The sequence below is a fragment of the Saccopteryx bilineata genome, chromosome 7, assembly GCF_036850765.1.
Source record: "Saccopteryx bilineata isolate mSacBil1 chromosome 7, mSacBil1_pri_phased_curated, whole genome shotgun sequence".
Lineage (NCBI taxonomy): Eukaryota > Metazoa > Chordata > Mammalia > Chiroptera > Emballonuridae > Saccopteryx > Saccopteryx bilineata.
This window is the reverse complement of record NC_089496.1, coordinates 113,280,233-113,296,450: the sequence shown is the minus strand read 5'-3', so window position 1 is coordinate 113,296,450 and position 16,218 is coordinate 113,280,233. Positions and strand designations below refer to the sequence as shown.

The window sequence follows — 16,218 nt, the reverse complement described above, 5'->3', positions numbered from 1 at the left end:
CTGTCTGCCGTTCCACAGCGGCACCCAGACCTCCAGAGCAGAGCTCCCCACAGACTGCCGGCCCCGTCCTCACAGCATCTCCCCAGGGTCTCCCACATTTCCTGCCCGGACCTCCCGGTGGCCCCTCTGCACAGTCTTGTCACACTGCAATCTCAGAACCGCTCAAAAGGCATCCTAATGTCCCCACAAGCTTTTAGCACCCTGCCCCCTCCAATAATGAGGAGACCCCTCCCAGTTCCCCCAATCCTGGCCAGGGAGAGGGGCTGGAAAGGGGCCTCTAAGGAGGCTCGGCTGAGTGAGGCAGAGATGCGACCCGTCCTGGTCGGTGCCGGGACAGCCGAGCCCACACGCAGACAAATCCGGCCTCCATGAAGTGCAATACTTATCGCACAGGCAGTCCGTCCTGAGGAGCAGCTGTCAGCACTTCTCACCTGATAGAACTCCCGCAGCCAGTTCTTCTGCAGGTTTTCTGGCTGTAAGTTAAGAAGAAAAAGAAAGGCGAGTTAGGCGACTGACACAGCCCTGAGCAGCCATAACAGAGGCTACTACTATGAGTGACGCAGCTGCTTCCAGCCCCTTTGTGGGGACCCGCCCACACATGGGACCCCACATTCCACATAGGGGACACACTACACACAGGGAGAGTCCCAATTTGCAGGTTTTCCCAGAGCCAAACCCACCTGGCAAAGGGCAAGCACTGCAGAGCCCAGTGTCCTGCCCTGTGCCCAGGAATCATTAAGGGGCTTCCCACAGCAGATGGCCCCAAGAAGCTGGGCGGACCCACAGCACTGAGCGCCAGGCCCAGCTTCCGGATGCTGCTGGCACCAGCGGGCATGGAGTACGAGTCTACAAGAATCGAGACACTGCCCCATCCTGGGGGTCCTAATCACCAGACTCACTCTCACCTGCCCCCTCCTGGCCTGTGTGGCCCTGTCAGCTCTGCTACGGGGACCTGGACAACTGGGCTTGCTGGTGAGCAAGGCGCACAACCATCTGAAGCTGGCCATGGGCCGGGGAAAACCCACAGCCCTGGTGTGACATGAAGTACTCGGGCAAAGCTAGGTTTGCAACGCGGCTGAGAGATATGGTCAGTGGGTGCAGTTTCAGATCTGCAGGGTGAGCTCCTAGAGTCCTGCTGTTCAACAGTGTGACATCATCGCCACGGAACTGCACACTCACATGGTGAAGGTGACAAATCTGTATGTGCACTTTTACTACAATTCAAAAATACACCAAATACCCACCACCCTGGGAACTGAGGCCCTACCCTGTCCTAGGTCCCTGACCCAGGAGAGCCCCCAGCTGAGGCTGCAGACGTACAGCCCCAGGTCCAGGCTGACTACAACTGGGCCCAAACACACCACCCAAGATGCAACAGTGTCACCAGGCCGCTCACACAGGCAGGCACTGCCAACAGCCAGCTGATGTTTCCAAGTGTCCCAAAAAGAAGCAGGACTGACCTCTAGAAAGTCAGCCATAAGTTAATGAAGGAGGGAGAAGCCCAGCTGTGGGACAAGACCCTGCCGACCACAGAAGAGGAAAGCCAAAGACACTCTGAGGACCGGTCAGATATAGTGGCCAGGGCCCAGCCAGGGGCAGGGCAGCTGAGCACCCCACAGGCCTACTTCCCACACACATGAGAAGGGCACTGCGGCCTCCACCGTCACCCTCCCAGGGGGACAGAGAAGACGGTGCCACAGACAGACAGCAACCAGTTAAGACTGGGCAGAGGGCTTAAACACAGTGACCAACAGCACATGAAAAGATGTCGGACATATCAGCCACTGGGAAACACAGATGCAAACCACAGTAGGGGCCAGCCCACACCACCGGGATGGCAGAAATCAGGAACCCCTGGTGGGAACACCAACGTGTCAGCGCTGAGGTCGCTGTGCATACAGTCCGGCAGGCCCTTAAAATGCTGAACACGGAGTCACCACATGGCCCTACAACCCCACTCCTAGGTCCATGCCCAACAGAAGTGGAAGCTGTGTCCACACAGAAACAGACAGACGGCATCCACATCATTTGTCACCATGGCCAGCGCCCCCCGTGATGGATGGTAAATTAACGGGCCTGTAGCACAAACACACATTACTCAGCTGCAGAAAGCACACTCACCACGACACAGACAGGCCACAGAGGCGTGAGGTGAGTGACAGGAGTCAGATGCAGAAGGGTCTTGTGGCACCACTGATGGGCGTACAGAACAGGCACAGCCCTGGGGACAGAAGTCAGGCTGCTGCCAGGAGGGTGGGGGACGGGAGTGAGTGCTAATGGGTACAGGGTTGACGGGGGAGGGGCATGGTGGAATGTTCTAGACTTGGCTGTGGGGGTGGTCACACAACCTGTGGCCACACTGAAACCACAGCCCCATGTGCTCCCTGTTGCCAATCCCACCGTCTCAGCCCTCCACCAGGCAACCAGACCACAGGGACGGCACCGGGCTGTGCTCAGCAGCAGGGAGCTCATGCTGTGTACACTTCTGCACTGTACTCCAACTTTATTAAAATATGAAAAATAAAAGTTTCAAGCCCAGTGATAAGAAAGGGAGGTCCCATAGGCTCAACCCAACGGAGACACTGAAAGTGGTGAGTTGCGTGGCCGGCGTCCCTGTGCGCACCACGCTCCCACACGTGCCAAAGGCACGGAGAACAGAGACGAGAACACGGTTGGAGGGCACAAGGCTGCAGGTGCTGGTGTCAGTTTCTAAACTCTGCACATGAAGCTATCCCTGCCCACACACGGTCCTCTCATCTGACTCCCTAGTGCTTCCCTGAAGATGCAGGAAAGATATAATTCCTTGAAAATCACAATTGAGCTTAGTCTGATACCCTAATGTTTGCCTCAAATTCGATTTCACTAAATGTAAGGAGTTCAACAAGCCACCATGCCCTCAGAGAGGTGAATCAGGACACATGCCCTCTGGTCCCTGTTCTGGACCAGCCCACACAGACAGAACCATGCAGAAGCATACCTGACACCACCCCAGACACTGTGGAGAAAGGGGAAACTCCAGAGAGAAACTCCAGAGAGAAACTCCAGAGAGACCCATAGGAACGCTGATAAGCTGTGTCAGCGATGGCTCCAAACTCCCAGAAAACAGATCCTGACACAGTAAAGGACAAGCCTGTGCGTACATACACACGTACACCTTCACACACAGCACACACATAGGCACAGCACATGCACAGCATGCGCGCGCACAGTGCACACACGCACAAGCCCAGCAAATGCACAGCACACATGCACATCACACACATGTATTCGCACACACTCACAGAACACACAGCACACACACAGCATACATATAACACACACCCAGCACACGCATAGGCACAGTACACACACAGCACGTGCACAGGCATGCTCTCCTGCCAAGAACAAACCCAAAATGGTTTCTTTACATGCACACACCCAATCTCTATAAAGCTAGACCTGTCCAGCACAGCACCCTCTCACTCAGCGCCTGTCCAGCCGGGCGGTGGGGTTGCAATGCCGTGGGGTCACACTGGCCACATTTCAAGTACACAGGCTCCGTGCTGACATGACAACATGGCAGGCCCGCCCAGGAGCAGCTCTGGGCAAGGTCCGGGGACACATGGATGCCGGATGCCAGCCTCCTCAGAGCTGCAGTCCATGTTTGGTTAGTGCAGAGTTATTTTTAAAGCCACTAAAGTAAGAATACAAGATAAACACACAAACTAGATCTTAGCAAAATACTCTCATTTTAGCCCAAAGTGGACTATGTGCTGGGCTCTGCTCTAAAAATCATGTTTTAAAATTGCCTTCAGAGACAAGGAAAATGATATAAGTCAAAATTTTGGATTTACAAAAGGAAGGAAGAATATTAGAGAATGAATAAATAAAATAAAAAATCTGGCAAGTTCTTCAATAAAAGTCACAGCCTGTATGATAAAGTTTTGATGGACCAGGAACTGATAGGGACTTCCTGTCATAGGCAGGACTCTAACTTCCTCCAAGTGCCCACCATGGAGTCAAGCCTGCAGGGCTCCCTTCCCCCATGTGGGCGGGACCTGAGGATGTCACTCCCGAGATGAGGCAACATTACATGGCAAAAGTGAAGGAACTTTGCAGATGTGATTAATTTCCAGAGTTAGTTCATCTTGAGTTCATCAAAAGGGTGTATCCTGGGTAGATCTGACCTTATCAGACACAAGGTGAGCCATTTCAGAGGTTCTAAAGGTTGAATTCTGGAAGCAGAGGACATTCTCCTGCCCACAGCCTGAGGGAGTTCAGACAGCAGTCCTTCTCCTGCCGGTCTCGGGATCAGAGCGAGCCCGCGAGACCCCGGGAGATGGCTCCACTACGCTGTGCCCAGCTGCTACGTTCAGAAGCACGAGACAAGAAATGGTGCCTGCTTTAAACCACTAAGTTTGTGGTACTTCATCAGACAGCACAGAAAACTAATACTTTGAAGTACAATGAAGACTGTTTTAAACATTCTTGCCCCATTCAGATCTTACTTTGATATAAGGTATATGATAAGGGTCTAGTTTAACGTTTTGCCCTAACAGTTAGCCCACCATCCACACCAGGTCTGGTTCCTAAGTGCCAGTCCTCCCCTCCCCCATCTCCCTCAAATAATTAGTCTTACCAGATGTTCATTTCATTTATGTAGTCAAACAAACAACTCTTTAAATTTCCTTAATTTACTGTTCTTATGGGCTTTTTCTGGTTTGCTTGTTTGTTTTTAGCAAGCGAGACAGATAGGGACAGACAGACAGACAGGAAGGAGGGAGGGAGATGAGAAGCATCAGTTCTTCACTGCAGCACCTTAGTTGTTCACTGATTGCCTTCTCATATGTGCCTTGACGGGGGTGCTCCAGCAGAGCAAATGACCCCTTGCTCAAGCCAGTGACCTTGGGTTCAAGTCAGCGACCTTTGGGTTCAAGCCAGGGACTTTGGGGTCATGTCTATGATCCCACGCTCAAGCCAGTGACCCCATGCTCAAGATGGTGACCTCAGGTTATATCTGGGTCCTCTGCATCTCAGTCCAATGCTCTATCCACTGTGCCACTGCCTGGTCATGCTGCCTTTTTTTTTTAATTCAATAAAATCTGGGTTTATATTTACGCTTTCTATGTTCTTTCAGTTTATGGCGTTGTTCTGTAATTTAGCTTTTTGAGTGAAATGTTTTCTTTATTTTTATGACTACTTTTTTTGGTATTTTTCTGAAGTTAGAAGCGAGGAGGCAGAGAGACAGACTCCTGTCTGAGCCTGACCGGGACTCACCTGGCATGCCCACCAGGGGGTGATGCTCTGCCCATCTGGGCTGTTGCTCCGTAGCAACTAGAGCCATTCTAGCACCTGAGACAGAAGCCATGGAGCCATCCTCAGCGCCTGGCCCAACATTGCTCCAATAGAGCCTTGGCTGCGGGAGGGGAAGAAAGAGACAGAGAGAAAGGAGAGGGGGAGGGTTGGAGAAGCAGATGGACGCTTCTCCTGTGTGTCCTGGCCAGGAATCAAACCCGGGACTTCCACACACCAGGCCGATGCTCTACCACTGAGCCAACCAACCGGGGCCTATTTTTATGACTACTTTTTAATAGCAACAACTGTGAACATCACAGAATCTGTGTTAGAAATATTACCCACCACACAGACATTCATGCCCCCTCAAAGCAGGTCCCCTTTCCATGGAGAAACACGAGCTACTCCCACTGAGGTCAGGAATGAGGCCAAGACGCCTATTTCTACCCCTGTTTAAACTCATCTCAAAGGCCAAGGAACTAGATCAGAGAGAGATGATCACCAGAGGCCTGATGCTGAGAGGAAGAGCTGAACACGGGCATCAAACACAGCAGGACAGGACCCAGGGACCCAGGGACTCAGTGACTCAACTAAAAGCAACAAACGAATTTAGGAAAATACACGATGTAAAATTAAGATATAAAAATCAACAGTCATAAACACAAAGAACAGACAGGCAAAAAATATGTTGGAAAAGAAATACCCATTTACAATAGCAACATAAAGAAAGAGAAAAGTTAAGAATAAATATTAAAATGCAAAAATTTTGTAAGAGAAACAGCTTAAACCATTCCTGGCAGAGATAGAAAGTAGCCCTGAGTCAATGGACAACCTGTCTGGTTCTCAGGAGGGTGACTCAGTGCCATAAAGCCATCATTCTCTCCAAGTCAGTATATAAATGACACCGTCCCACCACGAGTGAGTGGCCTGCCCCACCCAGCCCAAGCTAGGGAGGCTGATGCTAAAGTTCATATGGAAAAATACACTATGACTCAAGATCCAAATGCCATTTTAAAAAGAATGACACAGTCAACTACAATTAAAAGAACAAAAAACTTCTGAGTGGCAAAACCATAAGCAAAATCAAAAGACAAATATCAAAATGTATGTAACATAAATCACATGTAAAGAGTTAATCTTCCTAATATTTGATGAACTCTTAAAAATCAAGGATAAACAAGAGTGTTTGATAGAAAAATGGGCAAAAGACCCACACAGAGTAGTCAGAGGGAAGGCCTGCACATGACCTCTGTGAAGAGACACTTGCCTCTCGCTGGCAGTGGCCCCCTGATGTGCAGGCAGGGGGACCCTCTCACTTCGGTGTTTTACAACGATTCTAACCCAAATGGGGAAGAAGAAACAAGCAGAGATCCCAGCAGTGGGACAGCCACAGGGTGATTGGTCTCTTTACAATGTCAAGGTTAGAAAGACCAAAGGTGGGGGGACAGAACAGCAGACGAAAGCACTGTGACCCCAGATCAGCATGTGAGCCCTGAGCACGTGCTAGAAAAAGGAGTCATAAACGTCACTGAGGCTATAGGAGGCAGCTGGTGTAATGAGCTGTCAAATGCACCAAGACACCTCTGTACCTGGCTGAGTGGCCAGAGTCCAGACCCACATGGCTCAGGTGGGAAAGGTCCACTCGTGGGAGAGCCTCTGACCTCTCTGAGCGTCATGGTGCTTACAGCTCACTTCTGGGGGCTCTCCTCTGCAGCCCCTCTGCACGCTGGGAGGTGGGTCAGTGCAGTGGACACTGGCCAGCCTCCAGCTGCCCAGCGCCAGGGTAGGACCTGAGCAGGTGAAGGGTGAGGCCAGGGTGTGTGGCCTGTGGGCCTCGTGAGAACTTGGCTCACTGAATAGCCCTCCATCCACCTCTCCAAGCTCCAGGAACTTCCCCCCCCCCCCCGGCCCCTTTGTGGTATCTCTGGTGACAGCCTGGCTGGCCAGGAGGGCCACACTGGTCCTGATGGCTCATCCTGCACACACTGGTCAACAGTGAGTGACCACCCCACCTAGAACCCTTTGGAGCAAGACCCACACACTACCCGGGCACCCTGTCTGCTCCACCACTGCTGGGCATGCCGGCTCCAGCAGCCCTCCCCACGGTGAGCCCAGCACCATCTGCTGTGCAGCCCATTTCACGGAGAAGGAACTGGGCTCTAAGGGCAGATTCTAATCCCAACTCTCCTTGCAGGGTGCTAGGGAAGGCACTGGCTCCTCCAGCCCAGGGTCCCCATCAGGGACAGAGGGGACGGCACCTGCTTTCCACAGGACAGACCCAGACAACCTGAGAACGCAACCCGCTCTGAGATGTTCTCTCGCCCAAGGCAGATGGTCACCAGCTATGACAATCACATTCCACTGACTCCAAAATGCCATTATGTCAGCCACTCCGTGAATTTTAAAACACTGAAGGCTCTTCTCAATTCAGAGACACTAAAAATGTGAAAAATGCACTCCTTAGAATCCATGTTGTATGATAAAAATGTATGTCTTAGGACCTGTGAAATGTAGCACAAGTGCATATCTCAGAACCTGTGAGATGTGCTGTCAGGATTCTGAGGGGCACCGTGAGAACAGTCTGTCCACCCACAGCAGGTATGTCCCTAAGCTGCCTGCAGGGTGCCCATATGTGAGACATGTGGGTGAGTGTCACTCTCCACCCCCCAGACAGCACTCCCCCCCCATGTCTGCACCAGGAGGCAAGGGGAGGGCCAGAGAACACCCTGCAACCACGTCCACCTCTGGTCTGAGCCCTCATGGATGGGAGATAACAGTTTATGGGGAAAGGGGCCCCCACCTCTGTCAGCTTTGTAGGCAGGGAATATAGCAGGCACTTAAACACATCCCCAAGGGCTGCAGGTATGCAGGTTGAACCTGTAGAGGTATCTGGAAGGAGGAATTTCCTGAGGGCTGTGAGAGTCACACAGGGGAAAGAAGATGCCGGAAGCTGAGGCCGGCTGCACAGAAGGGGCCCCACCAAGAGTCTGAGGATGGTCATGGTGGGCAAAGGCTCTGGATAGCACACTGCAGAAAGACCAGCCGTGGGCATCATTTCCCCCAGGGGTCTCAGCGTTGGAGACCAGGAGCCCCATCTTGACCCCCACCTCTGAGACCCCTTGACCTCAGGGTCCTGCAGGAGAGTGCGGGCCGCGGAGAGCTGAGCTGTCTGTCCCTGGTAGCACGAGGACCATGGTCAGGAAAAGGAAGGATTACTTGGCTCTAGAGGCCGCACTGGACCCTGGGCTGAGTGGACTCAGCCACCCCCAGTCCTGGAGGCAACACCCCAGCCCGCGAGGTCAAGCAGCATTCCATGAGCAGTGAGCACCAGGACCATGCACACGGCACATGGCTTCATCGTCCCCAGATAGCTCCGGGACACTTTCAAACACGAGCCGTTTAACACAGCACACCCCGGACTCTTCGCCCTGTCGACATGGGGCCTCCAGTGCAAGGGCCTCGGGTCCGCGCTGTACGGCTACAGGAAATCCTGGCCCCACCACCCACTTATCCTTGTGGAAAACTGTTTCCTCTCATGTGAAGGGAAATCTTGTCTGTGCAGTCAGAAATACACTGGGGCTAAAAATAGTCTCGTAGAAGGAAGTGACGGTCAGCCCTCCACCAAACGACGAGTGTGAGCACGGGGCAGCTGGCAACAGCCTGCCAGCCAGGGCGGCCTGCAGGGCAAGTGCAGAGGGCCGGACGCCCTGAGCTCCAACGGCCTTCGCTCCACTTCGGCCTTTATCCCTTAAGCTACACCAACCCAGAAAGAGGCTGGGAAAGAAAGGGAACTGGAAGAGCGAGTCTTCCCAGGAAGGGCAGCTGGGAACACCCTCCTCTTTTGTGAAGTCAGAAGAAAAGCTGCTTAATTTCTCCAGATCTTTCCACAAAGACACGCCCTCTGGAAACCTAATCCCCTGGGAAGAAGGATGTGGCAAACTTATAAAAAAAAATACATATTTTCCCCTACAGGGTGTCCCAAAACATAATATGTTTAAAATAATGTATCATCACACTGGATCCAATTCTGAGAAATGAAGCAAGTTTAACTTCCACACGACCTATAAAATGACAGCATCCACTCCCCGGGCACTTTCTGCACGGCCAGCACTGGGCTGAGAACACTGGGAGCCTACTTCTCAGCAGAGGGGCACTCAGCTGCATTCCAGCACCAGACGTGGACCACGGCAGAACAGAAGGCCAACCGAGGCAGTTTCACACACCACATGGAGACAGGCCTTGCGCTGTGGCCTCAGCACATCTCCCTTCCCCCCAGCAGAGCCTCACATCCCCTAGCGCCGTGATGGTGAACCTATGACACGTGTGTCAGCACTGACACGCATAGCCATTTTCGATGACACGCGGCTGCATGTGGCCACATACCAGAGAAGTATGGGGCCGCATGCCGAGAAAGACGTTTCATCCTCGGCTCCTGCACGGCCAGGTGCAGGTAGCCGAGGATAAAACATTTGCTTGTAGTGTAGACACTCTGTGCCGGAGGTCTGTAGGCCAGAACAACAGAACTCCGGCCCAGAGCGTCTAGTTCTGGGACTTTCAGTTAGGCTGTTAGGGGGTCTTTGACCTCACTTCCCTGGCAGAGCAGGGAGCAGCAGAATGCGGGATACATCTCTGGAGGCTCTGTGATCACCATTACCAGCATCCACATAAGCACAGCAACCATCATCCAATCTACTGTTCTGGGGTGTTGTGGATTTCTAATTGACCATCATTACTGAGATAAGTGAGGGGGGGGGCTGGGAGAGGTGAGGGCCTGTGCTATGGGTGCCGTTTCCCGCCATTAGAAATAGCGGCAGCCATCTTAATTTACATAAGATGCAACTTGCAGAATTTCAAGACAGCATCTGGGCTCAGGTGTTTGTCGACTTGAGGTCAAAGCTTGAGAATCTGGAAAGGTGCCGCTTGGAGAATCAAGAGGAGTGCCACTACGAACAGGAAATTTGGAGTGCCTAGAACTGATTACCAGACACTTTTAGCACCCTGAAAAAATATAGCAGTGGCTTTACTCACAATTTTTCCCTCTACGTACTTTTGTGAGACCTTATTCTCAGCATTAAATAATATCAAAACCAACAAAAGAAATAGATTGACAGATGAAGTTAGTAGTACTTGCTTGGGCTTGAAGTGTACAAAATACCAACCTTCAATTGAAGATTTAGCCAATGAAATTCAGCAACAAAAAAGTCACTGACAGGCAGGTTAGTTAAAGAATTCCCCCTTCCCCTCACTTATCTTAGTTCAGGGCACCCCACACAAGTTAAATAATATCAAGACCAACAAAAGAAACCGACTGACAGATGAACAAAGAAGTCACTAAGCAGGTAATAATTAGTTTTTGGTTTATTAAATACTTAATATTACAATTATACATTTTTGTTATATAAACTATAAATATCGTGAAATTATGGTTTTTTTCTCGAAGTGACATACCACCCGAGTTACGCTCTTTTTTTGGCGAATTTTGACACACCAAGCTCAAAAGATTGCCCATTACTGGCCTAGCGCCTTTCCCTGGGAAGTTCCCCAACACCACTGCATTCTCCCTCGATAACGCCTTCAGCCAGAATATCAAACCAGCTGGGCGGGACTCCCACGGGAGGGACAGCAGCTCACGGGCAGCCCGCACGGGGCTCTCACGCTGCCACTTCACCTCCCAGGGTCCGACACCTAGGCCCCACCCTCTCCTCTCTGTCCCCCAGACTTCCTCAGCACAGTCTGTGTGCCTGTCTCCACACTGCTGTCTGTGTTTCCTGTTCCAAGTGGGTTTAGAGATGAAGGAGACTGAGAGACGAGAACCAGAGCACGCCGTGGACTCATCTGTGAGCAGTGTGTGCTGGTCAGAGGATGGGGCCCGCAGACTGGACCTAGGACACAGAGCAGGTGCACAAGAGCAGGCCAGTGCACGGCGGTCCATGCTCGTTCACAGATGATGGAGATTAAACTCCAAGTCCAAAACAAACACCAGCAGGAGGGCCCACCTGTGAGCAGCGAGCTGTTGGGGAGAGGAAACGCATGGGGGGCAACTCTTCTCAGACCAGAGCCTCCCCCGGCCCAACTTACAACAAGAGTTCTTTTCAAAAGTGAGTCTCACTCACATCAGACATTTTGGGGTAGTCATCCAGGGAGCAAACAATAAAACCACAGCTGCCTACAAAGCCATCTCCCGGTGCCCTCGAACCCTATCACTACCCCGTAATGGCCATGCAGTCAGCCATTACCTGACCTCCAGCAGGTCGTCTGCTGCGGCTGGTCAGCTAGGCAGGTTCAAAAGCTCTGTGTGACAAGTCACAGAGTCGGGGTACACCGCTGACATCGTCTAAAGCATGAAGTCCCTGGGGGATTTCTGGGGACAGGTGTGAACTCACCACAGAGCTGCGGCGACCGCACCCCACAAGGAGGTGGCCGCCAGCAGCCACCAATGGTCCTGAGAGCCCCGCACCCCTCCCTTCGTGGTGGTGCTTACTTCTGCCATTGGTGAAACCTGAACTTGTAACTGAGAGTGGGAGACAGTGGAGGACTGGGACAAAGCCAGGAAAGAGGGTCTCACCTTCCAAGGGAGGCCCACCCCTCTGAAGGGAGAGCACAGGCCCAGCCGCAGACCCAGCAAGGTTAGACTCTACGCGCACTTTCCTGTCCCTTTCTTAAATGACACACTCAGCTCCTTTGGGGAAGGGTTTTCCACACTGTCACAGCATCTCCTGTCCAGAGACAAATGAAGAAGCAGGTTCCTGGCTCAGATTCCAGTGGAATGAGGTAGTCACCTGGGGCTCTGGGGAGGGGCACCCCAGACCCTGCAGTGCCACCTCTTCCTGCTGCAGCACATGGCCTCTGGCTCACAGGTGAGAAAAGGTGTCCACAGAGAAAGGGCCAGACTCAAGCTGGGTTGTAGGGCTGGAAGACCAGGTATAGAAGGAAGATGAAATTCCCAGGAAGAAAAAGAATTACATAAATGCAGAGTTGGGGGGGGGGCAGCGTGGGTGTCTGAAGAACCTGAACGCAGCCCCAGATCTGCGAAAAGTGACAGAGAGCATGCACCGGGGCAGGTCAGAGCCCAGTGTCCCGGGCACACGATGGAACAGTCAGAGGCGGGAACTCCAGCAAAAGTGTCGGTGGCAGAAAGTGAAGAAAACTAACCAACCTAAAAGCTGGCTCTTAAACAGACCGGCACAACTGATAAACCCCTGGTGGAACGGTCAAGAAAAAAAGGGCTCATGTGACTAATATCAAGAATCAAAGGTTATCAGTGCAGGCATCAAAAGAGCAATAGGAGCCTGACCAGGCAGTGGAGCAGTGGATGGAGCATTGGACTGGGACACAGAGGACCCAGGTTCGAAGCCCCGAGGTTGCCAGCTTGAGCGCGGGGTTGCTGGCTTGAGCGTGGGATCGTGGACATGACCCCATGGTCGCTGGTTGCTGGCTTGGAGCCCCAGGTCACTGGCTTGAGCAGGGGGTTGCTCGCTCTGTGGTAGCCCCCTGGTCAAGGCACATATGAGAAAGCAATCAATAAACAACTAAGGAGCTGCAACAAAGAATTGATGCTTCTCATCTCTCTCCCTTCCTGTCTGTCTGTCCCTATCTGTCCCTCTCTATGTCTCTGTCACAAAAAGAAAAAAAAAAAGAGCAACAGGAGAGTCTGTCCACATCACTAACAAATGTGACAGCTCAGGAGAAATGGGCAAATTCCTTAAAAAATAAAATGACACAATGAAACAAGACTTGTTATTTGTTAGAGAAATTGGATTTGTATTGAAAATCTTCCCACAAAATACTGATGGTTTCACTAGGGAATTCCTATAACACTGGGGAACAATTTTTTTTATTTTCTGTTGCATGAGGTTTTAGAACTTTTTCTAAATATTTCTGCATCGCTGATTCCAAATCTGAAATCCATTTTTTGGTGCATGCTCTAGTTTTTATGCAACTTTAATTTCTTTTTGTTACAGTTAATGGCATGCACTGGTTTTTAAATTGGAGTTAAAGGGCAATGACTCTTGGATTGAACATAACTACAAGGCAATTAATGTTTTACAGACATCACTTTTACATAATTGTAGTTGTTTTTAAATGTAAAAAATTATTATCTGATAAAAACACCCTCTTATTTTAAGATTGAATCATGGCTTCTTCGAGTAGGTGTAAATGTAAGAATACTACTGACACCTTCTGTTATATATGTGGCTGTTACACACTTCAATGTCAAAGGCTCAATGTTTCATCATTTGTGACACGTGCATATATTGCCTATTTTCGAGTTCCCCTTGGCGATTAAGACAAGAATTGAGCTCCTCATATTGTGTGTTATAATTGTGAGGAAATGCTTTGTGACTGGACAAAAGGAAAACGCAAAGGAATGTCTTTTGGTATTCCCATGGTTTGGCGTGAACCTAAGAACCACAGCAGTGACTGTTATTTCTGTCTGATCCATACAAAGGGCATTGGCAAGAAAAAACAGCATACAATTGCATATCCTAATACATATCCTAATATCTTCAGCAATACTGACCTATCCCACACTCTGAGACACTCCTGGTTTCAGTTTTCAATGGTTTTATTTCTTCTAAGGATGAAGAAAGTGAACATTGTGATCAAGTGTATTTTGATAAGATACATGAGGAAAAGGTTGTAGAATCTGAAGGGTCTTCTTCTGATGCCAAGCAGTCATTAACCAACCCAAATTGAATGACTTAGTAAGAGATTTGGGCCTATCAAAGAAAGCAGCTGGCCCTGGCCGGTTGGCTCAGTGGTAGAGCGTCGGCCTGGCGTACGGAAGTCCCGGGTTTGATTCCCGGCCAGGGCACACAGGAGAAGCGCCCATCTGCTTCTCCACACCTCCCCCTCTCCTTCCTCTCTGTCTCTCTCTTCCCCTCCCGCAGCCAAGGCTCCATTGGAGAAAAGATGGCCCGGGCGCTGGGGATGGCTTCGTGGCCTCAGCCTCAGGCGCTAGAATGGCTCTGGTCACAACAAAGCGACACCCCGGATGGGCAGAGCATCACCCCCTGGTGGGCATGCCAGGTGGATCCCGGTCGGGTGCATGCGGGAGTCTGTCTGACTGCCTTCCCGTTTCCAGCTTCAGAAAAATAATACAAAAAAAAAAAAGAAAAAAGAAAGAAAGCAGCTGAGTTATTAGCCTCCAGGCTTCAAGAAAAGAATGTACTTCACCAGTCAGCTAAAGTATCCCATTTCAGGAAGCCTGAACAAATTTTTGTGGACTTTTTTTCTGAAGATAAACACTGTTTACTGTTATAATATCAGTAGTCTTCTCAGACAGCTAGGTGTTACCACTTACAGTCCAACAGAACGGTAGCTATTTCTTGACAGCTCTAAATGGAGTCTGAAATGTGTTCTCCTACACAATGGTAATGGTTATGCAGCGGTTCCAACTGGTTATTCAACTCATCTGCGAGAAGATTTTAATGACATAAAAATTGTCCTCGACTTCCTGAAGTATGAGGAGCAGTATAACTGGATCATTTGTGTGGATCTTAAAATGGTAAATTTCCTGCTAAAAAACAGAGAAGTTTCATAAAGTATCCTTGCTTTCTGTGTTTGTGGGACAGAGAGCTTGGGAGAAACACTGGACACAGAAGGAGTGGCCGAAACATGAAGCTCTGGAAATAGGGATGCAAAATATTGTGAATGAACCTGTAGTTAATCGAGACAGGATCATTTTCCCCCCACTTCATATCAAATTTGGCTTAATGAAGCAGTTTGTTCAGGCTTTGAATAGAGAAAGTGAATGCTTTCAACATATTATTTCTGCTTTTCCTGCCTTGCCTTTCAAGAAGGTAAAAGCAGGTGTATTCGATGGACCTCAAATTCAAACCCTCATACGTGGCGAAGAATTTGCCAGTAAGATGAATAAGGAGGAGAAAGCAGCATGGCAGTCTTTTGTGGCAGTTACAAAGAACTTCCTTGGCAACAAAAAGCAGAAAACTATAAACTTCTGGTTCAAAGGATGCTGTTGGCTTTCCGCGACATTGGATATAACATGAGCATTAAGATCCACTTTCTGAACAGTCACCTTGATAAGTTTCCTGAAAATCTTGAAACTGTTAGTGATGATCAGACTACTGCTGGAGCATCAAACAAGATTGTCCTCAACAAGTACACAAATGCAAGAGCTACAAACGCAAATTTTTGCCCAAATAGAATTTAAATAAGTTTTGTGCAAATTTTATGATTAAAATAAGTGTTTTAACATGTTCTATTTTGAAATTGTAGATATGATACAATCATATCTTTTAGTGTTTAGTGTATTTACTGCATTATATAAATTATTATATTTTCACAAAGATGATGCCCAAGAAGACATTCTACTTCATTATGTTAAACTAAATGTTGAAAATTTTACAGTAAGATGAAAACCAAAAATCTTGAATTCCAAAAAACCTGTAGCTTACAGAGAAAAACTAATGTCAGATTTGAGGTCAGCACACTCGAATTAGGTAAGAACAAGTGTTTTTGTGGATGCAACAAAAATTTTGTTCCCCAGTGTAATCACTTAAGTAAGAAACACCAGCAATATTATGTAGCTCTTTCAAAATAGAGGAGAGGATATTTTCTGGTTTGTACTATGAAGAAACAATAACCCAAATACCAAACCCTTTCTTCTGTAAGGAAGAAAATTACAGACCAATATCTCTTATGAACACATATTCAGACCAAATGCAGAAACGTGTGAGAAAGAGGATATCACATGACCAAGTAGGCTTTAGCCCAGGAATACTACTTTGGTTGAAAAATCAATGTAATTCACCACATTTACGGACTCAAGGAGAAAAACTACAGGATCATTTCAACAGACACAGAAAATGCATTTGTCGGCATTCAACATTTTTTTTCATAATTAAAAGAAACAAACAAAAAACTCACAGCAACATAAGAAATAGAAGAAAACTTCCTCAGTTTAATAAGAGTATCTTAAAC

The 16,218-nt window shown here is 49.3% G+C and overlaps 1 protein-coding gene across 2 annotated transcripts in view; it reads right to left on the bottom strand.

Annotated features, from left to right (window-relative positions):
• INPP5A (inositol polyphosphate-5-phosphatase A) overlaps window positions 1-16,218 on the bottom strand; it is a 154,156-nt gene that overhangs the window by 104,404 nt on the left and 33,534 nt on the right. For both annotated transcript variants that reach the window (XM_066239550.1, XM_066239551.1), the window contains exon 2: window positions 432-473. In XM_066239550.1, the coding sequence (XP_066095647.1) occupies window positions 432-473 (42 nt within the window). The remainder of the gene's footprint in view (window positions 1-431; window positions 474-16,218) is intronic.